Genomic DNA, 25,827 nt, shown 5'->3' on the forward strand with positions numbered 1-25,827 from the left:
TGTGGGTGGGGGCAGCCCAGGGCTGAGATAGCAGGGGCTGTGGGTCAGGACTGAGGGGCACCGGCAGAGCTGTGGGTGGGAGCAGCCCAGGGCTGGGATAGCAGGGGCTGTGGGTCAGGACTGAGGGGCACCGGCAGAGCTGCGGGCTGGGCGAACCCCAGGGCTCGGATGGCAGGGGCTGTGAGTTGGGACCGAGAGATGCTGGCAGAACTGGGGTCGGGAGAGCCCAAGGCTGGGATAGCAGGGGGCTGCGGGTCGGGATTGAGGGACACCAGCAGAGCTGTGTGTGAGGAAATGGGGAACCTGTGATACACACATGCTAAACCACCCCATCTCACTATCTATTCATCTCTGCTCCCAGCCACCTCTGGCGCCGGCCCCCTGGGGAAGCGATTCGTCACAGCCTTCCTGGAGAACCACTTCCCCTATATGTCCACTCCCCAGACAGCCCTCCAGCTGCTCATCACCGGCTACTCCCCCTCCACCACGGTCACCGTCACTGGGGAGAGCTTGGGCTTCCAGAAGGTCGTCACCCTCGGCTCTGGCCAGACAGTGCCCGTCCAGCTCCCGGCCTCGGTGGAGATGGTGGGGGGTGGCCTGTTCAATAGCACAATCGTGGTGGAAGCCAACAACGACGTCTCCATCCTCGCCCTGAACTATAAACACCAGACGGCAGACAGCACGGTGGTGTACCCCTTGGAGAGCCTGGGCAATGAGTATTACATCGTCACTCCCAGGGAGATACTGGCCAGGGTCAGCAACTCCCCAGAGTTCGCTGTCGTAGCCGGACCAGCTTCCACCACCGTTCAGATCCACCTGAAAGGGTTAGTGTTTTTCAGGGACCGTTACTATAACCAAAGTAGCCCGCTGTCCGTCACGCTCCGGCCCTACCAGGCCATCCAGCTGCAAAGCCGGGATGGCTTTTCCGGCACCAGGGTGTCTGCCCAGCATCCTGTGGCCGTCTTGTCTGGACACAGCTGCATCTCCCTCATGTACGGTCAGAGCCACGTGGTGGAGCAGCTGCTGCCTGTCTCCAGCTGGGGATCCACCTTCGTGGTGCCTCCTCTCGGGGCGGGTTACTTCAACTTTGACCGAATTTACATCATTGCCTCCCAGTCCACCCACGTCAGGCACCAGCGTGGGGAGGAGTCCGGGGTCTGGGACATGGCAGCCGGGGACGTGATGGAGGTGGAGATGGGAGGCACCAAAGCTCTCTCCATCAGTGCCAGCGCCCACATCCAGGTCCTCTACTACTCACCCGGCGGGGAGAACTACGGCACCGACTATGCCCCATTCATCATGAACGTCCCGCCCGTCACTAGCTACTGCCCGTCCTACCACCTTGGCGGGCTGCAGGAGTTCGATAACTACATCGCGGTCATAGCCGAGAACTCGGCGGTCCCAACGCTCACCTTGGATAAGCAGACACTGGGGCGTAGCCAATGGCACCCAGTGGACGCTATGCCGTACCTCTGGAGCATACGCAGCCTGGGAAAAGGGTCCAGCAGCCACGTCCTGGAGCACCCCAGCTCCACCTTCGGAGTCCTCAGCTTCGGGGTCTCCCGGCTCAATTCGTATGGCTCTGCGGCTGTCTGTGCCAAAGGTGAGGGGTGCTTCGGAGCTGGTCTCATCTGCTGGCTCTGCACAGTGAGAGCTGGTTCCCACCCCAACCCCTGCAGCACGTCCATATCCTCCCAACATGGACGGTGCTGCCCCTTCACCACCCGCCTCGCAGTCTCCCCCCTCCCTGCACCAAGCAAAGGGGAATCCGGTGCCCTCATCCCCTGATAAACAATTGCTTCCTTAATGGCAGCCTCCCACATGACCCTTTCCACATTGGTCACCTGTGCATCTAACTGGCTCTTCTGGCGTTATTCTCTCCAGCTGATGCAGACTCCCCAGTTAACCCAACGCCCTCTTGTGACACCGTCCAGTGCAGGAAGAAGGAGACGTGCCGGATGGTAAATGGCAGCCCAGTGTGCGTGGCACAATCCTCAGCCACTTGCTGGCTCTCGGGAGACCCCCATTACAAGACCTTCGACGGGCGCTATTATGACTTCATGGGCACCTGCACCTACACCGTAGCCAAGACCTGCGGGTCCAACGTGATGCTCCCATCCTTTACCGTTGAGGCCAAGAACGAGAACAGGGGCAACACGCGGGTTTCCTATGCTGGTTTCGTGACGGTCCGTGTCTACAACGTCACCATCTCGGTAGTCAGACGTGAGACCGGGTTCGTGAGGGTAAGAAATTAAAATGATTTTCAGAGGGTGCTCAGCAGTGTTTCATTCGTGGACCTTAGAGAGCAGGGGTAGGCAACCTATGGCACATGTATCAAAGGCGGCAAGCGAGCTGATTTTCAGTGGCACTCACACTGCTCGGGTCCTGGGCACTGATCCGGGGGGCTCTGCATTTTAATTTAATTTTAAATGAAGCTTCTTAAACATTTTAAAAACCTTATTTACTTTACATACAACAATAGTTTAGTTATATATTATAGACTTAGAGAAAGAGACCGTCTAAAAACATATTAAAATGTATTACTGGCATGCGAAACCTTAAATTAGAGTGAATAAATGAAGACTTGGCACACCACTTCTGAAAGGTTGCCGACCCGTTAGAGAGCTTTGTAAAAGGAGGGTTAGTGAGTGTCCGTGTCCCCATTTTACAGATAGTGGGAACAGGCATGGATGGGTGAAATGATTTGCCCAGGATCACAGAATGGGTCACTGGTAGAGCCGGGGAGAGAACTCAGGTGTCCTAGAATCATAGAAACATAGAAGATTAGGATTGGAAGAGACCTCAGGTAGTCATCTAGTCCGACCCCCTGCTCAAAGCAGGACCAATCCCCAACTAAATCATCCCAGCCAGGGCTTTGTCAAGCTGGGCCTTAAAAACCTCTAAGGATGGAGATTCCACCACCTCCCTAGGTAACCCAATCCAGTGCTTCACCACCCTCCTAGTGAAATAGTGTTTCCTAATAGCCAACATAGATCTCCCCGACTGCAACTTGAGACCACTGCTTCTTGTTCTGTCATCTGACACCACTGAGAACAGCTTAACTCCATCCTCTATGGAACCCACCTTCAGGTAGTTGAAGGCTGCTATCAAATCCCCCCTCACTCTTCTCTTCTGCAGACTAAATAACCCCAGTTCCCTCAGCCTCTCCTCATAAGTCATGTCCCTAATCATTTTCGTTGCCCTCCGCTGGACTCTCTCCAATTTGTCCACAGGCTTTCTGTAGTGGGGGGCCCAAAACTGGACACAATACTGCAGATGTGGCCTCACCATTGCTGAATAGAGGGGAAAATCACTTCCATCGATCTGCTGGCAATGCTCCTACTAATGAAGCCCAATATGCCGTTAGCCTTCTTGGCAACAAGGGCACACTGCTGACTCATATCCAGCTTCTCATCCACTGTAATCCCCAGGTCCTTTTCTGCAGAACTGTCGCTTAGCCAGTCAGTCCCCAGCCTGTAGAGGTGCCTGGGATTCTTCAGTCCAAAGTGCAGGACTCTGCATTTGTTGAACCTCATCCGATTTCTTTTGGCCCAATCCTCCAATTTGTCTACGTCCCTCTGGACCCTATCCCTACCCTCCAGCGTATCTACCTCTCCCCCAGCTTAGTGTCATCTGCAAACTTGCTGAGGGTGCAATCTATCCCATCATCCAGATCATTAATGAAGATGTTGAACAGTAGCAAGCATAGAGATTAGAGTTGGTTACCAAAGGGTACGTCTATACCCAGCCGCTAGTTCAGCGGCTGGCAATCGAACTTCTGGGTTCGACTTATCGCGTCTTGTCTGGACGCGATAAGTCGAACCCGGAAGTGCTCGCCGTCGACTGCGGTACTCCAGCTAGACGAGAGGAGTACCGCGGAGTCGACGGGGGAACCTGCCTGCCGCGTGTGGACCGAGGTAAGATCGAACTAAGGTACTTCGAACTTCAGCTATGTTATTCACGTAGCTGAAGTTGTGTACCTTAGTTCGATTTGGGGGGTTAGTGTAGACCAAGCCAAAGAAATAAAAATAAATTCACAGTCTAAATTCTAACTTAAGCAGACTAAGCAAGATTTGAATCAGGCAGTTTCTCACCCTAACAGATGGTGCAGGCAGCTCATGGTTCTTCAGTACACAGACTGCAACCCTCCCAGCCTGGGCCCAATCTCCCTGGTCCAAAGTCTTTGTTTTCCAGGCGATCTTGCAGGTCTTGAGATGAAGTGGGAGAGGCCCAATGATGATGTCACTGCCCTTCTTTTATACTTCCTTCCAGCTAGAGTGACCAGATGTCCTGATTTTATAGGGACAGTCCCGATTTTTGGGTCTTTTTCTTATATAGGCTCCTATTACGCACCATTCCCTGTCCCGATTTTTCACATTTGCTGTCTGGTCACCCTACTTCCAGCTACTAGAAAGATCTGTGAAAGAAGCTGTGACATGGGTTCGTTGGCCCCCATGGTGTAGGTGCCTTCTGTGAGAACTCTCCGGGATAGTTGATTCTTCTACCTGGGCCATTAACACCTGTCTGGCCCTCCTTTGTTGCAACTGAAGCGCTGGACCTGGGTGTTCCCAACCTCACAACATATTTCAGTAGCACATGTAGCAATACCCCATAACTCCACATACAATGCTAGTATATACAATCCAACTGGTTATTAATGTTCCACAGATCAAGACGATACCACACAAGGCATGTATTGTACCAAACACATCATAATCATATCACAGTGGTGAATATGGGGGCTCCAGGGTGCTACTTTGAGGTACCACATGTCAGGGATAGAACCCAGGAGTCCTGACTCCCAGCCCCCATGCTCCAACCCACTAGACCCCACCCCCGGCTCAGAGCTGGGGAGAGAACCCAGGAGTCCTGGCACCCAGTCTAGTGCCCTGTCCTTTGGCAGACATTATGTCTCAGCTCCACACATGTAATTGTCACCTTCTATTCCCCTCCCAGGTGAACGCCCAGCGCTCCCACCTCCCCATCTCCCTGCTGGAGGGGAAGCTGAAGGTGTATCAGAGGGGGGTCTCCGTGGTCATCGAGACTGACTTCTCCCTGAGGGTCTCCTATGACTGGAACAGCTACCTGGTGGTGCAGCTCTCCAGCAGCTTCTGGGAGCATGTGTGTGGCCTGTGCGGCAACTACAACGGGGATGCCAGGGATGACTTTGCCACCCCGGCCGGGACGCTGGCTGCCAGTCCCGTGGAGTTCGGGAAGAGCTGGAAGGTGGAGGATGGGGACAGGTTCTGCTGGGACGACTGCCACGGGGCGTGCAAGAGCTGCTCCCCAGAGCTGGTCGGCAGGTACAAAGCTGAGCCTTTCTGCGGCTGGATCACCAAAGAGGCGGGTGGCCCCTTCAGCCAGTGCCACTCTGTGATCGACCCCAAAATCTACCTCGACAACTGCGTCTATGATCTGTGCATGAACGACGGCCTCAAGGACATGCTGTGCCAGGCGCTGGCAAGCTACGCTGATGCCTGCCGGGGAGAGGGGGTGGATATCTCTGACTGGAGGATGCCGGCAGGGTGCCGTGAGTACACCGCTGGGGAAGGGAATTGTGTAGGGTGGCCCCAAGGGAAATGGGATGAGCATGAACGCAGGGGAAACCAGCAGGGAGCACGTGCTAATGGGGAGATCTATGGGGCCAGGGGATCTTCTCCCCAAGGAAGCCATTCTGTTGATGGTGCACAAAAAGCACTCCAGCCCCTTCTCCCATCGCTGGGCTCCTGAGAACGAAAAGCAGGAACATGTGTTTGTCCCTCCGATCAGCAGTGGTGACCCTGATCCACCCTGGGTTGGGCCAGAAGGCAGGGAGAGCCTTTGCTATGTCGCTTTTCAGGGCAGAACTGCACACAAACAAAACCAACACATTCCATTTTGTAGGGGGCAAGGTGGCAATAAAGTTGCCAAATGCAGCCAGATGCCCACAGGTTAAGGGGTGACTTGATCCCAGTCTCTCAGAGCCTACATGGGCTCGTCAGCCTAGCAGACAGAGGTCTCATCAGCTCCAAATTCAGGCTGGAAATCAGGCACACATTTTTAACAGTGACGGAAATTAACCACTGGAATGATTTGCCAAGGGTCATGGTGGATTCTCCACCACTGGCAATTTTTCAATCAAACTCAGATTCTCTTCCTAAACATCTGCTCTAGTTCAACCAGGAATTATGCTGGGGCAGTTCCCCAGCCTGTGTTCTGCAGGAAGTCAGACTAGATGATCACAATGGCCCCTTCTAATCTATGAATCTATAAATCTATGAAGCCTTATAACTGGGGAATAGAGCTTGTGGGAGCTGGAGGAGATGGGACCTGATGGGGCTCTGCCAGCTCCAAGTCTATGGGTCAGAGCTGATGGCAGGTTCAGGGCATTGTTAGGGGCTGCTCTGCTGCAGAGCATCTAGCTGGGACCCCTCAGCGCTGTGCCAAGCTGGCCAAATGCAGTGACCCCCGTGTCCCGTCCCTTTGACAGCTCTGCCCTGCCCGGAGAACAGCCAGTACCAGCTCTGTGGCTCCGTGTGTCCTGCCACCTGCAATGAACGAGCAGCCCCTAACAACTGTTCCTCACCCTGCGTGGAGACCTGCCAGTGCAACGAGGGCTTCGTGCTGGACGCTGGGAAATGCATCCACAAGGCCAGCTGTGGGTGCGAGTTCCAGGGGCATCTCTATGGCCCCGGAGAGCCATTCTGGGGGGACAGCACCTGCACCAGACGCTGCATTTGCGACCCACAGAGCAGGCAAGTGAGCTGCCAGGCCACGGGGTGCAGGACTGGGGAGCAGTGCCGGGTGGAGAATGGCATCCAGAACTGCTACCCCAGCAGCTACGGAACCTGTTCTGCTTCCGGGGACCCCCACTACACCAGCTTCGACGGGCAGAGGTTCGACTTCCAGGGCAGCTGCCAGTATCAATTGGCTGGGCGGTGCCAGGAGAGGGAAGAGCTGGTGGATTTCCAGGTCCTGGTGCAGAACGACCACAGGAGCCACCGAGCCGTGTCCTTCATCAAAGCTGTGGAGGTCCGAGTGTACGGACTGAACATCACGGTCAGCAGGGACTATCCGGGCAGATTCCTGGTGAGTTCAGTCATCACTCCGTTCTTCTTTCAGTCTTTGGTCATCATTTGTCCTACCCTTTTTGTGTGGTGAGTTGTGAACTTCTTTGTCATTTAACTGTCCCGGGTTGGGTTCTCATCTGTCGCGGATTCACAGGGTCTGGCTTATGCTCCAGCCCATAACCATCGGGAGTGCCCTCTTTAGAGGGCCAAACCCCAAGGGTCCACACAGTTCCATGGGGCAGACACGTGGCCTCCACCACTCTGATGCTGGGCCTTCGGGCAGCAGCAAACCTGTCCCTCTCCGTGGCTCCCTGCAGTGAATTCAGCCACACCAGACTCCTGCGGGTGGCTTGTCCCTGCCCTTCTGGGCGCAAGGCTCTCAGTGAGTATTTGCAGTGACACCGGCAGCCTTTTTCAAAAGAAGGTGACAATTCATTAGTCCCCTGGCTACAGAATCTGAAAGTCCCTAGGTCAGCCCAGAGAAGCAAAAGTTACGGCCGAGTTCAGACTGGCGAACAGCGAGGCCCTCTGAAGGCACGCTGCTGAAGAAACCAGCTTTGCTTCTCTTCTCAGTGTCCATCCCTTTGTTTCTCAAACCCAGGTGATTTCCACAAGTGTCTCCATGAGCTCAGCTCATACCACAGATACCCGAAATCGGTCATGCCAGTCTACTCCTCCTGCACACCAGGCTGAGTCCGTATGCTCCGCTTGCCTGGCCCTCCCACTGTTAGGTGCCAGTTGTTCAGTCCTTGCAGATCCCCTTGCCGTACTGGATTCTCTGTTGATATGGATTGGTTTCAGCCAGTCCTTCACGACCCATTCATATCACAGCAGACAGTTATGTGATCCAAACACCTCAAATCTCCTGTTCTGCCCCAACAGCGGCTGTTTAATTCTTCTGCACCCACTGGCTAGCAAACCCTAGTCAAGTACGTCACTGCCATGGATATCATTCATAAAAATATTACAGCAAATTCCCACTTTCATCACATCATCAGGATTTTCTTTTTTCTTCTGATCTTTCTTGTTCTTTGAGTGTGCAACCATTGCCTTACCTGTCTCCTTAAGTTTTGGTTGTCATGTCTTCTTTTTCACATTCACACACGGTCAGCACCTGTGTGTGCACGCGTTTGTTCCTCAATTGTATTTTCTCCTCTTCTCTTGTATTTGTTGTTTCTTGGGGAAGGGGGACTTTCCCCTACCTTTTGTGTTCCAGGGCCGCCAAGAGCGGGGGGCAAGTGGGGTAATTTGCCCCAGGCCCCGGGCCCCACAGGGGCCCCCATGAGAATATAGTATTCTATAGTATTGCAACTTTTTTTATGGAAGGGGCCCCCAAAATTGTTTTGCCCCAGGCCCCCTGAATCCTCTGGGCGGCCCTGTTGTGTTCTGATATTTTTATGTCTTCTTCCATTTTGCCATCAAGCTTCTTCATCTTTGTGGTGTGTCATCAATGTGGAACCTTCCTTCATTTGATGAGTTTGCTTGTCATGGCCATCACCAAACCTGTTCTGTATCCTCAGCCTGTTTTTCTTCATTTTTTTATGTGGTTGTTGTCATTGTTGAGCCTCTCTTCATTTTCGGGTTCAGTCACTGTTGTCAAGGCTTTCTTTATTTTGTTGTTGGGTTTGACACAATGATGTTGACAACAGCAATTCTTTGTTTTTGTGTTGGCTCATTGCTGTGGTCATTGTTATAGAGTTTCCTTACTTCCTTTTCATGTTTCATCAGCATCATCTTTGATTCTCATTTGGTTGTCATCTTCATACAGCCTTCTATGTTTTGAGGTGTCCATTATAGTTCAGCCTCTCCATTTTTGTGTTTGGTCATTGTCAAGGTGGTTTCCTTCATTTCAGTGTTCAGTGTTCAACCAGTTTTCTTCATTTTCATTTTCAGGTTTTACCATCAGCATCTTTGTCATCATCATCATCGAGTCTTTTTACATTTTGCTGTTAATCTGTCCTTCATTTCAGTGTTTGGCTTGATGATCATGATCATGATGAAAAACAAATCTGAATACAACCTTGACAATGATGACAGCCATTCTTCATTTGTAGGTTTGGTCATCATCATTGTCGCTGTCACCAAGCCTCTCTTCAGTTTTATGTCTGTTTGCTGTCAGCCCCATCCATCTTTTTGTCAGTTTTGCATTTGCTTGTTGTCATCATTGTGTCTTTCTTCCCTTCTGTGTTTCATCATCATCATCATCATCAGTGAATCTTTTGTCATCATCAATCATCATCACTGAATCTTTTTCATCTTTGGGTTTCTTTCCTGTCATTGTCACTCAGCCTCTTTCTTCCCATTTGCGATTAATTATTGGCATCAGCCAGCCTTTCTACATTTCATGTTTGGTCATCATCACTTGTCATTGAGCTTGCTTCATTCCTAAGTCAGGCTTGATGACCAAATACAGAAAGGAAGACATACCCAATTAGGCTGACAACAGTCATTCTTCCCTTTTATGTTTAGTTGTCATCATTATTGATCCTTTCTTCCTCTTTGTGTTTCATCGTTGTCATTCTTATGAAGTCTTACTTCCTTGTTGGGTTTCACTGTCATCATCTTCTCCATTGTTGGGTTTTGTCATTGACATTTTTAACCTTTTTTCCAGTGTTAGATTTCTCATCATCATTATCTTCAAACCTTTCTTCATTGTTACGTTTTGTCATCATCCCTGTGGGGGTGATGCCATCCCTACGCACCACTTAGTTGCCTGACTCAGCCCTGAAGCAGCCTTGCCTCAGTTTCCTCAATGGAGTCTTCATCACATTTCTGTTATGGATGTAGCTCAGTGCTAGACACAGAAAAAGTTCAACCCCTCCTGGGGTAGCAGAGTCCACAAGTCAAAGTCCAACATAAACACAAACCAAAAAACTCTTTGGACCCAATGGGCTCAATTTTCAGCCCCCTTCCTTTCAGGTGGGCCCTGGATGCAGTGGTTTCCGCAATGCCCACCAACACTTCCTGTTAATAAATCTAGCTAACAGCTGGTGTCACACAGCAAGGCCCTGGCTGCCATGGTCTTCAGTCATCTCCTGGCCCACCCATGCCTCTTGCATGACGTGGGAGCTACCAGGCTGCTCTCTTTCCTGGTCAGTCCTAATGAATCTGTCTCTCTCTCTCCTTTTTACCACACCCCCATCCAATAATAATAGTAATATATGGATCTCATAGAACTGGAAGGGACCTGAAAAGTCATTGAGTCTAGCCCCCTGCCTTCACTAGCAGGACCAAGTGCTGATTTTGCCTCAGATCCCTAAGGGGCCCCCTCAAGGATTGAACTCACAACCCTTGGTTTAGGGAGGCAAGGCTCAAACCACTGAGCTACTCCTCCCCCCATCTAAGACAAAAGGAAGCAGGCTGAGGCTGAATGACCCTCAATGAGGGTTGTTATCTCTTCCTGACAGGGTTTGTACATCCCATCACAGTTACCTTCAAGCCTTTCTTCATTGTTGGGTTTCATCATCATCATCATCGTTCAGCATCTCTCCATTGTTGTGTTTATTTGCTGTCATTGATCAGCCCACAGCCTCCCAACTTGGCTAGGTTTTCGCCTTTCTTCATTTTTGTGCTTGCTGTCATCATCCAGCCTTTCTCCAATCCTGTGGTTGGTTGGTGTCCTCACCAAGCCTTTCTAAACATTGGCCTCTGGCCATCACCATCATTGTCAGGTCTGTCTTCATGCTTCTGTTCAGTAATTGTCACCCAGGCTTTCTTCGCAGCAGTGTTAAGCTAGGCAATAATAACACAACAATGGAATGAGGTCATCATGATTGTTGTCCACCCTTCTGCATTGTCATACTTAGAATTGACATCATGGGATTTGCTTGGTCTTTTGTTGATTGCTTTCTTCATCACCAGTTTTCATGCACCGGGATACTTTTCAAATGCAAAAATAGAAAATTAATAAAATATTCTGCAGAAAATGTTGAGAAATGAAAAATCAGACCCCTTCAAATATTAATGGAATAAAAAAAGCTTTCCAAATGTTTCAATTTTTGCTCTTTCTCCCCTTTCCACTTCTTTGGTGAGCTCTACTAGCCAGGTGAAAGCACAATTAAAATTGATCAGACTTGTTTTTATAGAACCTCAAGAATTTCAATGCCGAGTGGGTAACCTGTGAGCGGTGGTGCTATGCAGCTGTTAAATTGGCTGCTTCACCGCACCCCTGAAGAAGTTGCATTTCAGAGCCAGGGAAACCAATCCTTGTATATGCATTTTATTTCCACTGATCACTTTGCAATTGCTCACAGCTGAACGGCTCACTGATCAACCTGCCATACAGCACCGACGACGGCAAAATCTCTGTGTACCAGAGAGGGCAGGATGCAGCGATCCAGACCGACTTCCATCTCACCTTTGCCTTCGACTGGCACGGCCAGGTCACACTCACTGCCCCGAGCACCTATGCCGGCGCCCTGTGTGGTCTCTGTGGGAACTTCAATGGCGACAAGGGAGATGAGCTGACCATGAAGGATGGCAGAGTGGCCCCGAATGCAACAGCCTTCGGGCAGAGCTGGCGAGTGGCGGAGACACCTGACTGCACCGAAGCTGACAAGGGTGAGTGCTCCAATTTAGCATCCAGCTAGAGGAAAGCGAGGCGAATCCATGGGGAGCACAGGATGATCCTAGCGAGTGATCCTAGGGCCCCTCTGAGAGCACCACTGCAAAGCCCCACCGAGGGCTACTTCCAACGCGGCAGGTACGACTATTGCTCCTTCAGGCTGTCGTGTGCCAGATACACCAGCTACACCGCAGCCTGCCAGGCTGCTGGGGTGACTGCAGAGCTCTGGAGATCCGACAGCTTCTGCGGTAGATTGGGCCAGCTTGGGCATTCCCTGTGGGCTGGACATTGGTCTGGGCTAGAGAGAAACCGTGGCAATGTGCTTTTTCTAATAGAGAGCCAGGAGTGCTCAGGAAGGGCTCCTGGGAGCAGAGAAGGGGGTGCTGTGGGGAGCACAGGCTGAGGGGATCACGGGGGCTGGCCAGAGAGGAGATTTGGGTGGGGTCCCCAGCAACGGGGGTGGCACGCAGCCCACAGAACGAGGAATGGTGTTTCTTAAAGAGAGATGGCTGCATTCGTATTTTTAACTTTTCTTAGAAAAATGGCATATGTTTTAATGCCAAAATGTTGGCAAAAATGAGAAAATCTGTCTTTAAAATAATATGCTCTGGCTCAGGCCCAAGTTAGAATTATTTCATTATTTTATTGCCATAGTGCTGGGCACCCCCATTCTGGACCAGTACCCCATTGTGCCTGGCTCTGTACATTATTACTGCTATTTATTTGGAGCATTATGGTAGCTCCAGTCCTGGATCAGGCCCCATTGTGCCAGGTGTTGTACATTATTATTGCTGTTTATTAGGTGTGTTACGGTAGCCCCATTCATGGAAAAGAATCCCATTGTATCAGGCACCGTGCATTATTATTGCTGTTTATTAGGTGTATTACAGTAGCACTGAGGCACATCAGTCACGGTCCAGGGTTTTATTGTGCTGGGGCTGTACAATATTAGTGCTATTTCTTAGGTGTATTATGGCAGCACCCAGGCACCCCAGTCACAGCCCAAGTCCCCATGGTGCCAGGTGCTGTACAAACACAGAAAAAAAGACTGTCCCTGCCCCGAAGACCTGCTCATCTAGGTACAGTAGAGCCCTACTTTTGTGAACATCCATCTTACGAACCACTCCTCTGCCTCCAAATGTGACTTCAGCCCTTCAGCCGACATTCAAGGGGCTGCACAGATTTGAACAGACCCCTGGGCTGAGGCAGAACCAAGTAACCCTGGACCAGCCCTGATAGGGGTTTGTCCGGCCCTTGGCTTAGAAACCTCCAGTGACAGGGATCCCACAACCTCCCTGGGAAGCCTGTTCAGAGCTGAACTTCCCTGGTAGTTCAAAAGTTTGTCCTAATATCTAGCCTAAATCCCCCTTGCTGCAGAATAAGCCCGTTCCTGCTTGTCCTATCCCAGTGGACAGGGAGAACGAGTACTGGAATAGAACGGGAGCATGGCTCCTGGAGCAGGTTATCAAGCTGTCCTGCAGTGACTGAAGCCCATGGTTACCAACTTCAGGGCAGACTGTTAGGAACCGGAGCACAAAACCCAAACTGGTGGTGAGTGCTATACTTAGATTTCACTAACCAATTATCATGTGTAAACCAGTCAGTCCCTATAACAGCCTAACCATGGAGTCACAGACAGTCCTCTTGGGTACTCTGATCTACCTCACCACCCACATGTGCTTACCTTTATGACAAATGGTCCCTTACCCCAAGAATCCCAGCGACATTCAGGTTACTGCCACTCCCAAAGGACCAGTCCCTTTAGATCTCACTTCAAAGGCAATGCTTGTATAGGGTTACCATATGTCCAGGTTTTCCCGGATGTGACCTCTGACGTCCTCCGATCTCTGTCCAGGCGGATTTTTGAAATATGAACAAATGTCCATGAGTTTTCCTTGCTCATCCCCGCAATTCCCGGCGTGCCCTAATGGAATGCATGTTTACTGGTTTGCCATCTTTACTTCTGAGCTGCTGCTGGCAGTGGTACTGCCTTCAGAGCTGGGCGGCCGGTGAGTGGTGGCTGCTGGCCGGGAGCCCAGCTCTGAAGGCAGTGCCGCTGCCAGCAGCAGCACAGAAGTGAGGGTGGTATCCTATGGTACTGGAAAGGACTGACTGCATGTTTGATTTCCATTTATTTTTGAGGCCATTACACTTGTTATTTATAAATGTTAGATATTCGAAGTAGAAAGAAACTACAGTAGAAACTGTATCCCCCATCACCCCCTCCACCTCCCCCTCCTTCCATCAGTGTCCTCTATTTGGGAACTTGAATATGGTAACTTATGCTTGTAGCCAGTCCTATAATAAACCATCTACAGGCTCATTGTATAGGAAAAGGAATCAAAGAGTTATTGACAAGGTTAAAACAGGTAAACATAGCTGCACACAAATGAGTTCCAATCTTAAGTTTTGAATAGTAATAGCAGCTTCTATAATAAGCCAGCTGACTTGGGCTCACAGGGCTTGGGCTAAGGGGCTGTTTAACTGTGGTGTAGACATTCGGACACAGAGCCTGGGCTCCAGCCCAAGCCTGGAAGTCTACCTAGCAATTAAACATTCCTTACCCAAGCCCCGTGAGCCCAAGTCAGCTGGCATGGGCCAGCCACGGGTTTTTAATTGCAGTGAAGACATACCCTGAGCTGCAAACTAAGGCCTTAGCTACACTGGCAATTCACAGCGCTGCACTTGCTGCGCTCAGGGGTGTGAAAAAACACCCCCCCTGAGCGCAGCGAGTGCAGTGCTGTAAAGCGCCAGTGTAATCAGCAAAAAGAAGAACAGGAGTACTTGTGGCACCTTAGAGACTAACAAATTTATTAGAGCATAAGCTTTCGTGGACTACAGCCCACTTCTTCGGATGCATATAGAATGGAACATATATTGAGGGGATATATATACACACATACAGAGAGCATAAACAGGTGGGAGTTGTCTTACCAACTCTGAGAGGCCAATTAATTAAGAGAAAAAAAACTTTTGAAGTGATAATCAAGCTAGCTGAGTACAGACAGTGTGATAAGAAGTGTGAGAGTACTTACAAGGGGAGATAGAGTCAATGTTTGTAATGGCTCAGCCATTCCCAGTCCTTATTCAAACCGGAGTTTGATTGATCAAACTAGTCTAATGCCTGCAGGTTCCATAGCTCCATTTACCAGGTGGAAAGGAGCTATTATTTCAGCGGGAGCAGGACAAGTTACACAGCACCTGAAAAATGGTTGTGAACATGAACAATAAATATCTGATACAGATACATTTTTAATTCGACCATCAGCTTTGAAACAACCAACCCCCCATAAGTTGATGACAGCAAACTTCCTTCAAGTTCAGCCACCCTAAGGGCTGGAGAGCAGCCTGGAGGTGGTGTGCTTAAGAAACATAAACCCGTTATTAACCTTGCAACATTTAGGAGATACGAAGACAGCTGTTTGAATTTCGGGTTTTATTTGTTCTGGAAGTGGAGATAAACTTCAATCGCAGCGTGTAATTTGTGCACAAGTACTGTCCAATGAATGTTTGAAACCCTCCAAATTGCAGAGAAATTTCATTAGAAAACATGAAATCTATAAGTAGAAAAACCATTCATTTTTTGAGCAAAAGGCCAGGGAACTTTTTGATACTAAAGCAGTGATGAAATCCACAACTACTGCAGGTAAAAAGCTTTTATAGTCATCATCCTACACACTGGAGCAGAAAATTGCTATAACAAAAAAATTGCATATGATTGCTGAGACTTTGATAATGCCACGTGCTAGTGAAATAACAAAAGAAGTGTTTTGAGAGGAGACACCTTGATTATCACTTCAAAAGTTTTTTTTCTCTTAATTAATTGGCCTCTCAGAGTTGGTAAGACAACTCCCACCTGTTTATGCTCTCTGTATGTGTGTATATATATCCCCTCAATATATGTTCCATTCTATATGCATCCGAAGAAGTGAGCTGTAGTCCACGAAAGCTTATGCTCTAATAAATTTGTTAGTCTCTAAGGTGCCACAAGTACTCCTGGTCTTCTTTTTGCGGATACAGACTAACACGGCTGTTACTCTGAAACTTGTCAAGTGTAATCAGCGCCTGCAGCGCTGCACGCTCACTCGCAGCGCTGCAAGCTATTCCCCTCGGAGAGGTGGCGTACTTGCAGCGCTGCGAGAGAGCTCTCGCAGCGCTGGCAGCGCGACTACACTCGCGGCAGCGCTGTGAATCCACGAGTGTAGCCAAGGCCTCAGCTGATGGGAAGGAATTCACTTGCACAACTCCTCTTCGTGGGTGGGAACGCAATCAGCAGTCTTTTGTCCTCTGATGTTCCATAATAGTTCATCAGGTGTCAATGGGCCTCCCATGTGTGGCAGGACATAACACCTTTTGGGGGAGATCAGCACTTCACACTCATTAATGTCTCTCTCCTGTCCGGCAACTTACACAGTCACAGAGGTTTATAATACAAACGCTTCAATTTTACCTTACAGCAGGGGTTCTCTCAACCTTTTTCTTCTGACCCCCCCCCCCCAACATGCTATAAAAACTTCATGGCCTCCGTGTGCCACAACGACTGTTTTTGTGCATATCCAGTAGATTAAAAGCTGTTGTAAATGGATAGTTATACAGTTAAACACAGAAACACACAAACATCTATAATATAAAAAAGAAAAGGACAATATAGGTACAAAAATAAGAAACTGAATATTATTATTTTTTGTTTTACTTACCCAGTGTGAAACTTATTGCTGGTGCCTGCCAAGACGCGGGGATATCTTTGACAAGCACATCATGGTCAGAGTTGTAGTTTTCTTTTGAATGCCTCTATTCTTTCATGCTGGGCAATAAAATTAGTGCTTCCACCTTGCATAATTTTGTTCAGCTTATTCATTTCACTTGAGGTAACTCAGCTTTGCCAGCCACACATCATCTTTCAGCACATCTGCAAATTCAAGTTTCTTAGCGGCTAAGAAAGTACATAACTCCTCCTTGAGATTAAATATACGGGCAATCACTCTGCTCGAGATAGCCATCTCATCTCTGTATGCATGAGCTAGGACTGGTGCTCTGCACCCATCTCCTCACACCTGGAGTGTGTTGCTCTGGATTTAATAAAATGAACGGGGTTACTGCTGTGTTCAGAACACTGTGAAGTCCTGGTTCAATATCTTTTGCAGCAAGTGCTTCTCGGTGTAAAAAGCACTGTGTCCAAATAGGGCGAGGTCCAATAGCTTTTGTTTTGCACAACACCAGTCTGTTTTCCAGTCATTGCTGCGGCTCCATCAGTGCAGACCCCGACGCAATTAGTCCAGCTCATTTCTGCTGAAGACATAAAATCATCTACCAGTTTGAAACTGTTGTCTGACTTTGTTGTCGCCCTCAACTCTTTGCAAAACAAAAAAACCCTCCTTTTTTCCATATTCTGCATCTACCAAACATAGGCAAGTAAATAGGGCATTTTTTAAATGTCTGTGGATTCATCTAGTTGTATGGCAAAATCATTGTCACACAACCGATCAATAGGGTTGCCAACTTCCTATTGGCACAAAACTGAACACCATAGCCCCGCCCCTTCCCCAAGGCCCTGCCCCCTGCCGCACCTTTCACAAGCCCCTCCCCCCCACACCCCGCTCACTACATTCCCCCTTCCTCGGTGGCTCGCTCTCCCCCACCCTCACTCACTTTCAATGGGCTCGGCAGGGGGTTGGGGTGCGGGAGAGAGTGAGGTCTCTAAATGGGAGTACGGGCTCTGGGGTGGGGCCAGAAATGAGGAGTTCAGGGTACAGGAGGGGGTTCTGGGCTGGGGCAGGGGATGAGAGGTTTGGGGTGCTGAGGGGAGGGATTTGGAGTGTGAGATGGGGCTGTGGGTTGAGGCAGGGGGTTGGGGTGCAGAAGGGTGAGGGCTCTGGGCTGGGGATGCAGAAGGGGGCTCTGAGTTTGGGGGGGATCAGGGCTGGAGGTTGGGGTGTGGGAGAGGGTCAGGCCTCTGAGCTGGGGGTGTGGGCTCTGGGGTAGGGCCGGGGATGAGGGGTTTGGGATGCAAGAGGGGGTTCCGGGTTTGGGGGGGCTCAGGGCTGGGGCAGGGGGTTGGGGCTCAGGGTTGGAGCATGGGCTTCCCACGGGTGGCTCCCAGTCAGGGGTGCAGGAGAGCTAAGGCAGGCTACCTGCCTGTCCTGGGGCACCGCTTCACCCCGGAAGCAGCCAGCAGGTCCGACTCCTAGGTGGGGGTGGGGGGCAGGAGGCTCTGCAGCACATGCTGCTCTCACCCACGGGAACCGCCCCTCCCACCCCCACCCCCCGCAGGTCCCATGGGCCGGGAACTGTGGAACCGGTGCTCAGGGAGGGGGCAGCGCACAGTACTCCATTGGCCCCCCACCTAGGAGCTGGACCTGCTGGCTGTTTCCAGGGTGCTGCGCGGTGCGCCAGGACAGGTAGGGACTAGCCTGACTTGGCTCTGCAGCACTGCCGACTGGACTTTTAACAGCCCCGTCAGCGGTGCTGTCCGGAGCCACCAGGGTCCCTTTTCGACCGGGTGTTCCTGCTGAAATCCAGACACCTGGTCACCCTACCGATCAATGAATTGAGAAACGATGTCTTCTGACATAGAAGTGATCCGTTGTTTGACAGTGTCATTTGACATCGGTAATTTTGGCCTTGGCCGCCTCCTCTCAAAACACTTCTTTTGTTATTTCACTAGCACGTGGCATTATCAAAGTCTCAGCAATCATATGCAATTTTTTTGTTATAGCAATTTTCTGCTCCAGTGTGTAGGATGATGACTATAAAAGCTTTTTACCTGCAGTAGTTGTGGATTTCATCACTGCTTTAGTATCAAAAAGTTCCCTGGCCTTTTGCTCAAAAAATGAATGGTTTTTCTACTTATAGATTTCATGTTTTCTAATGAAATTTCTCTGCAATTTGGAGGGTTTCAAACATTCATTGGACAGTACTTGTGCACAAATTACACGCTGCGATTGAAGTTTATCTCCACTTCCAGAACAAATAAAACCCGAAATTCAAACAGCTGTCTTCGTATCTCCTAAATGTTGCAAGGTTAATAACGGGTTTATGTTTCTTAAGCACACCACCTCCAGGCTGCTCTCCAGCCCTTAGGGTGGCTGAACTTGAAGGAAGTTTGCTGTCATCAACTTATGGGGGGTTGGTTGTTTCAAAGCTGATGGTCGAATTAAAAATGTATCTGTATCAGATATTTATTGTTCATGTTCACAACCATTTTTCAGGTGCTGTGTAACTTGTCCTGCTCCCGCTGAAATAATAGCTCCTTTCCACCTGGTAAATGGAGCTATGGAACCTGCAGGCATTAGACTCACTGGGCCCAGGGCAGAACCCAAGGGGAGCTGGAGTCATCTCATGTGACCATCTCTGGGGGCGGACCCAGCGCTGGGTGGGAAGGTGTTGAGAATGACCTACAGGCTGGGTGGCCCTCACCCCAGGGGCTGATGCCGAAGACTGAGCCCCACCTCCTGGGCTGAACCTTGTGCCCCACCACCCTAGTGAGCAGAGCTGTGCCTGCTGCACGTGCCCACTGACCACATAGGCTGAGCTGGGAGAAGTTGCATGGGATTGAAGCTGACCCCTGCTGCCCAGGGCTGAAGCTGAAGACCAGGGCAGTGGGACATGGCACCAGAGCTCCAGGCTTCAGCCCTGCAGGGGGCACCAGGGCTCCAGGCTTCAGCCCTGCGAGGGGCACCAGGACTCAGGGCTTTAGCCCTGTGGGAGGTGCTGGGGCTCAGAGCTCCAGGCTTCAGCCCCACAATTCCAGGCTTCAGGCCCACAGCTCCAGGTTTCCGCCCCACGGGGGCACCACGGATCAAGGCTCCTTCCCCATGGGGGGCACCAGGGCTCGGGGCTGCTGCCCTGCAGGGGTCGTTGGGGCTCAGGACTCCAGGCTTCAGCCCTGCAGCTCTGGGCTTCAGCTTTGTGGGGGGTGCCAGTGCTTGGGGCTTCAGCCTCACAGAGGGCACCAGGGCTTGGAGCTTTAGCCCTGTGGGAGGTGTTGGGGCTCAGAGCTCCAGGCTTCATCCCCAAGATTCCAGGCTTCAGACCCATAGGGGCAGTGGTGAGCTGGAACGGTTCGCACCAGTTCATGGGAACTGGTTGCTAAATTTAGAAGCCCTTTTAGAACCGGTTGTCCTGCGCGGGACAACCGGATCTAAAAGGGCTTCTAAATTTAACAACTGGTAAGTTGAAGTGACCCAGGAGCATAGCTGGGGGGGAGCAGGGGGAGCGGCCGCTCCCCCTGAGTACATTATCCAAAAGTGGCGCCTTAGGCACTGATCCCGTGGGTGCTCCAGCACCCCGCCCCCCTCCGCCTCCTCCCCTGAACGCTCCCGCCCCAATTCTCTCCCCCCCCCCCCCCCCCGCTTCCCGCGAATCAGCTGTTCGCGCAGGAAGCCTGGGATGGTGGAGAAGCAAGCGACGGCTTCGCGCTCAGGCCCAGGGAGGCGGAGATGGAGTGGAGGTGAGCTGGGGCGGGGGGCCACCCGCGCCGCAGCAGGTAACCCGGGGGTGGGGGGCATGCAGGGGAACCGCTCCCCACCTCAGCTCACCTCCGCTCCGCCTCCACCTCCCTGGGCCTGAGCGCGAAGCCGCCACTTGCTTCTCCACCCTCCCAGGCTTCCTGCACGAACAGCTGATTCGCGGGAAGCGGGGGGGCTGCGAGCTCGGCCTGACCCGGTGCTCCAGGTGCTGCGCGGCGGCAGCGTGGCCCGGCTCCAGCCGAACGGCGCAGCTGTAGCACTGCCAGCCACCTCCAGCCAGTGCAGTAAGGGGGCAGGGAGCGGGGCGGGGGGTTGGATAGAGGGCAGGGGAGTTCGGGGTGGTGGTCGGGGGGTGGATAGGGGTCGGGCGGTCAGAGGGCAGGGAACAGGGGGGTTGAATGGGGGCAAGGGGTCCCAGGGGAGCAGTCAGGAAGGAGGAGGAGTTGGGGGTTGGATGGGGCGGTGGGAGGCAGACGGGGCAGGGGTTCCAGGGGCGGTCAGGGGACAGGGAGAAGGGGTGGTTGGATGGGGCAGGAGTCCCTGGGGGCCATCAGGAATGAGGGGAGGAATTGGATGGGGCGGCGGGTGGCAGTCAGGAGACAGGGAAGGGGGGTGGATGGGGCAGGGGTCCCGGGGGGGCGTCAAGGAACACAGGGGGTTGGATGGGGCAGGATTCCCGGGGGGCCATCAGGAATGAGAGGAGGGGTTGGATGGGGCGGCGGGTGGCAGTCAGGGGACAGGGAAGGGGGATGGATGGGGCAGGAGTCCTGGGGGGGGCGGGCCACGACCCCCTTGTGGGGTGAGGAGGGAACCAGTTGTTCAGATTTTGGCAGCTCATCACTGCATGGGGGCAATGGGGTTCCAGGCTTCAGCCCCACAGCTCTTGGCCTCAGCCCCGTGGAGGCGCCAGGGCTCTGGGCTTCAGCCACAGGCCCCCACAGACCCTCTGAAACTGGTTTGTGGACCCCCGTTGAGAACTGCTGCCTTACAGTATGGAAACCAGATGTTATAGGTGGGATTAACGCAGGCAGCAACTCACAAGCAGTCAATAAAGGCTCAACACTAAACATATTCTTACAGCTCAAAATGTCTATTTTAACCATACAGCCTGTGAGCCAGACCGGCTCCAGCAAGGCATTTGTCAGTGTTCCCCATGGGCTCCACGGCATGAGCTGACCCCTGGGCTGCCAGTGTCACACGCGGTACTAAGGGCGGGTGTGGAATCCCTGTCACTGGAGGCTTTCAGAAGAGTTTGCACATCCCTAGACCTGTCAGAGCTGGTCTAGGTTTACCTTGTCCTGTCTCAGGGCAGGGGGGCTGAACGAGATGACTTCTTAAGGGCCTTTCCCTTTGATTCTTTCTCTGTCCCTTTCTTCCACAGAGGCTGGTCCAATAAAAGCTATTACCTCTCCCTCCTGGTCTCTCTAGGATTCTATGAGGCAGCTGGACTCCAACAGCAACATTTCCAAATTAAAATATTTTGGGTTTCGATTTATCTCACCCAGATCTGCACATTCCCTCTGATCTTCTCCTGCAGGCCTGTGACAAAGTGGGAAGTAATGTTTTGCAGTACTGTGTGTGCCTCAGTTTCCCCTGTGCCTTACACAAATACCTAGGTGGTGGGACAAGGGGGCATGATTTTTGCTAAGACCCCAGTGGGCAAGTGTGGCTGCCTCTAGCTGCCTACACGTAGATAATGGCCAAAATACTCTGTAACCTGGCAACTGATGGTCAGGGACTTCTCACCAGGAGCCAGCCCCCTGCGACAAGTTAGAGCAAGGAGGGGGTCGAGACCAGGTGACCCCTTTGCCCCAGAAACAAGACAAAGAATGGAGGAGGGGCAACAGGCATGACTGAGGCTGGGTGGCTGGAGGCTGGTAACTCTCTTAGTTTGGGGACTCAGGGGGCAGGGCCCAGGGCCCTGGGGTCTGGATGTCCTCAAAATGGACCTTACTGAACATTCCTGATTTCAGAGCTAACAAGCTCTGTTCTACACTGTGTTCCTGAGGACTAATAAACCTTCTGTGTCACACACTGGCTGAGTCCCTGTGACTCCGGAGTAGGGGTGCAGGGCCCTTTGGGGAGAGTGAGAGTCCTCAGGTGTCCCTTCCAGGTGGATATGCTGCGGGGAGCTCACAGGTTGAGCAGGGGGCTGAATGCTGCGAGATTGGGCCCAGGAGGCGCCGAAGCAGAGCAGGCTTCTTGCCCTGGTGAAAGTGTGCCCTGAGGGGAGTTCAGGTCCGCCGATGGGGGGGGGAGGCAAAGGGGGCAGTTGCCCAGGGCCCCATGTGATTTAAAAGGGCCTGGGGCCCCCCGTGGGCTGCAGGGCTGTTAGGCACACACAACCACTCCAGGCCCCGCGCTTTGGGGGTCCCTGTGGGCCCACACGATTGGCCAGCATGGTTGGTCCTGGCAGTGATGGGCAGTCCCCCAAGTGACAGATTCACCACTTCCGCCCCGGGCCCCTCCCTCCCCAGGGATGGTCCTGGCCCTGGAGCCCAGAATTGCTGTCAGCGGGCCTGGGGGAAATATACACTGCACCAGAGTCCTGCCTGACTTCATTCAGAGCAGTTCCAGAGCACCAAGCCTGCGCCCGTGTGACAAGGCCCTACCTACCCTGTAACTCCCACTACGAGGTGTGTGGGAGCGGCTGCCCTGCCATGGGCTTTCAGTGCTGGAGGGCTGGAATGTCCCCTGTGCCGAAGGGTGTTTCTGCAACGCCGGGTTCCTCCTGAGCGGAGACCGGTGCGTCCCCGTCGCGCAGTGCGGCTGTGTGCACCAGGGCAGGTACTACAGGAAGAGAGAGGAGTTCTATGCCAGCGCCTCCTGCCAGGAGTGGTGCAGGGTCATTGAGTGCTGGGCAGCCTCCTGTGGGGCCAACGAGCAGTGCAGGGTGGAGAATGGAGTCCTGGGCTGCCACACCATGGGCTGCGGCAAATGCACTGTGGCCGGCGATTCCCACTACCTGACCTCGGATGGACAGGCCTTCGACTTCCAAGGCTCCTGCACCTACACCTTAGCCAAGATCTGCAGCAGCGCCCCCCAACTGGTGAACTTCTCTGGTGGTGGAGAAGAAGAGCTCTGGCCATGGTCACGTCGCTCGGATGAGGACAGTGGTGGTCTCCGTCCAAGGCTATGCCATCACCATGGAGAAGGAGAGGAAGTGGAAGGTCACGATAAATCCCCATCTGAGATTAGTCTTAGTACATAAGAACACATGAACAGCCATACTGGATCAGACCAATGGTCCATCTATCCTGTCTCTGACAATGGCCAATGCCAGGTGCTTCAGAGGAATGAACAGCACAGAATAATTATTGAGGGATCCATCCCCTGTCAGCCAGTCCAAGCTTCTGGCAAAGAGAGGCTAGGGACAATTCAGGCCATGGTTTTGTATCCCGGCCCGTCCTGGCTAATAGCTATTGATGGACCTTTCCTCCATGAACTTATCTAGTTCCTTTCTGAGTGTGTGTGTGTGTGTGTGTGTGTGTGTGTGTGTGTGTGTGTGTGTGTGTGTGTGTGAGAGAGAGAGAGAGAGAGAGAGAGAGAGAGAGAGAGAGAGTAACCAGGACACAGCTCCTGAGTCCCCACTAGTGACGGGTGAATTTCCCTCTCATTAGCACAGGTGGACGGGGAGCTCTACACTCTCCCGCTGGCTATGATTAACGGGAAACTTCGGATCAACCTGGAGGGAAACAACATCATTGTCCAGTCTGCCTCTGGCCTCAAAGTCCTTTACGACACCTCCTGTTATGTCCTAGTCTCTATCCCCAGCTCCTACAAGGGACACGTGTGCGGCTTGTGCGGCAACTTCAACGGTGACAAGAACGACGACTTTCTGCTGCGCAGTGGGAAGAGCGCCCAGAATGCGGATGAGTTCGGGGCCTCCTGGAAGGTGCCCGTTGATGGTGCCACGTCCCGATGGCTGCGGTGAGAGGTGCCCCGTCTGCGATGAAGCTCAGACAAAGCCGTACCACGCTGACAGCTCCTGTGGGCTGATCAGGTAGTGGACCTTGGGTTCCTTCAGAGACTGTGACTCACAGGTCAGCCATGCCAAGTATCTCAACCCCTGATTGTGTGACATATGTGCCACCAATGGGATGGGTGAGACCCTCTGCCAGAGCCTCCAGGCCTGGATTGGAAACCCCGGATCCAAACACCCTGCTCCAATGACTCCTTAATTATTTATCCAGAGGGGGACACCTTTAACAGAGGAGACTGAGTGTGGTTAGGACACTCACGGGAGACAGAGGAGAGCCCCTGTTCAAAACTTTTCACCCCATCAAACAGGGTGAGGGGAGAAGGGGAATTGAACCTGTACCTTTCACATCCCAGCTGTTACTAGAGTGGCAGCAGCCTCATTGCCTCCACCCCACAAGGACAGCTTAGGTGCTCAGCCAATGCCAGAAGAAGGGCTCCCGGCAGTGGCTCGCTAGCAGAAGTAGGCCTGGATTTAGCCGCCGACCTCCGTAGATCCCAGCGATTTTCCAGGCACTTAGCCATTGCAGTGCCCAAGTCCTTTGTGGCTCTGTGGATATAATGGGGCCAGGTGGCGTTACTGCTGAACAGGCTGTGGGGGTCGCAGTGGGTCATGTGGAGGAAAAAGTTTGCTAGGACCTAAACTTTAGTTGGCTCGGGCCTGAACTTTGGTTCAGACCTGAACATTAGTTAAGTCTATTGTAGGTGAAAGGTTTTTAGAGGCAGAATAGAGGAAAAGTATAAAAGCAGAACTATCTATAATTATAAGACCTGTGATTCATAGTGCTGCATTGACAGTTTTGGAGAAGTCTGGAAATCGCAGTAGGACAGACTGTGAAAAACAGGAAAGCTTAGAAACCGCAATAAGGCAGACTGTGAAAAACAGGAAAGCTTGCTAAGTTATATTCCTTTTATGGAGAGTGTATTCCAAATATGGCAATAATGCTGATAAGACAGTATGTATCATGTAATTGTGGTTTTATGCTATATAAGCTGTGCAAGATTCTGTAATCAGGGGGATTGCTAGTTTACTGGTACCCCCCATGCATGCATGAAAATAAAAAGGCCTCAGGCGATTCTGATTCAAACACAACGCGTGGTCATTTTTCCACAACAGTCACGAATGGAACATATGTCCACAACGTGATGCAATTGTGAAAAAGGCTAATCTCATTCCGTGGTGTATTACCAGGCGGGTCGGACGTCAGACATGGGAGCCATTGTCCTGCTCTGCTCAGCACTGGGCAGCATAGGTGCTGGAACTAGAGGTGTGGGGGCTGCTGCAGCACCCCCCTGGATGGAAGTGGTTTCAATTATATACAGGGTGCACAGTTTGGATCAATGGCTCTCAGCACCCCCATGATAAAAATTGTCCAAGCGCCCTGCAGCGCCCCTGCAATCCTGGGTCCAGTTCATTTTAGTAAAGAGGGGGCCAAACTGGAGAAAGCCCAGAGGAGAGTGACAAAAATTATCAGAGGTTTAGAGAACCTGACCTGGGAGGAAAGGCTAAAATACCTGGGTTTGGGCTTGAGAAGAGACAACTGAGAACACTCTTCAAACATACTGAGGGCTGTTAGAAAGAGGATGGGGATCAATTGCTCTCCAGGCACACTGAAGGCAGGACAAGCAGGAAGGAGTTAACCTGCAGCAAGGGAGATTGGGGGTAGGTATTAGGGAAATCTTTCTAGCTCCCAGGGGAGTTCAGCTCTGCAACAGGCTTCCCAGGGAGCTTGTGGGATCCCCATCAGCAAAGGGGGGCTGGCCTGGC

The 25,827-nt window shown here is 51.9% G+C and overlaps 1 protein-coding gene across 1 annotated transcript; it reads left to right on the plus strand.

Moving 5' to 3' along the window:
- Window positions 1-429: 429 nt before the first annotated feature.
- On the plus strand, window positions 430-24,015 carry LOC135976902 (IgGFc-binding protein-like). The gene is made up of 7 exons (XM_065574676.1): window positions 430-1,603; window positions 1,885-2,243; window positions 4,957-5,530; window positions 6,470-7,068; window positions 11,303-11,609; window positions 22,787-23,251; window positions 23,702-24,015. The coding sequence occupies exons 1-7, from the start codon at window positions 430-432 to the stop codon at window positions 24,013-24,015; spliced, it is 3,792 nt and encodes a 1,263-aa protein (XP_065430748.1).
- Window positions 24,016-25,827: the final 1,812 nt, after the last annotated feature.

Source organism: Chrysemys picta, chromosome 20 (genome assembly GCF_011386835.1).
Source record: "Chrysemys picta bellii isolate R12L10 chromosome 20, ASM1138683v2, whole genome shotgun sequence".
In the NCBI taxonomy this organism is placed as follows: domain Eukaryota; kingdom Metazoa; phylum Chordata; order Testudines; family Emydidae; genus Chrysemys; species Chrysemys picta.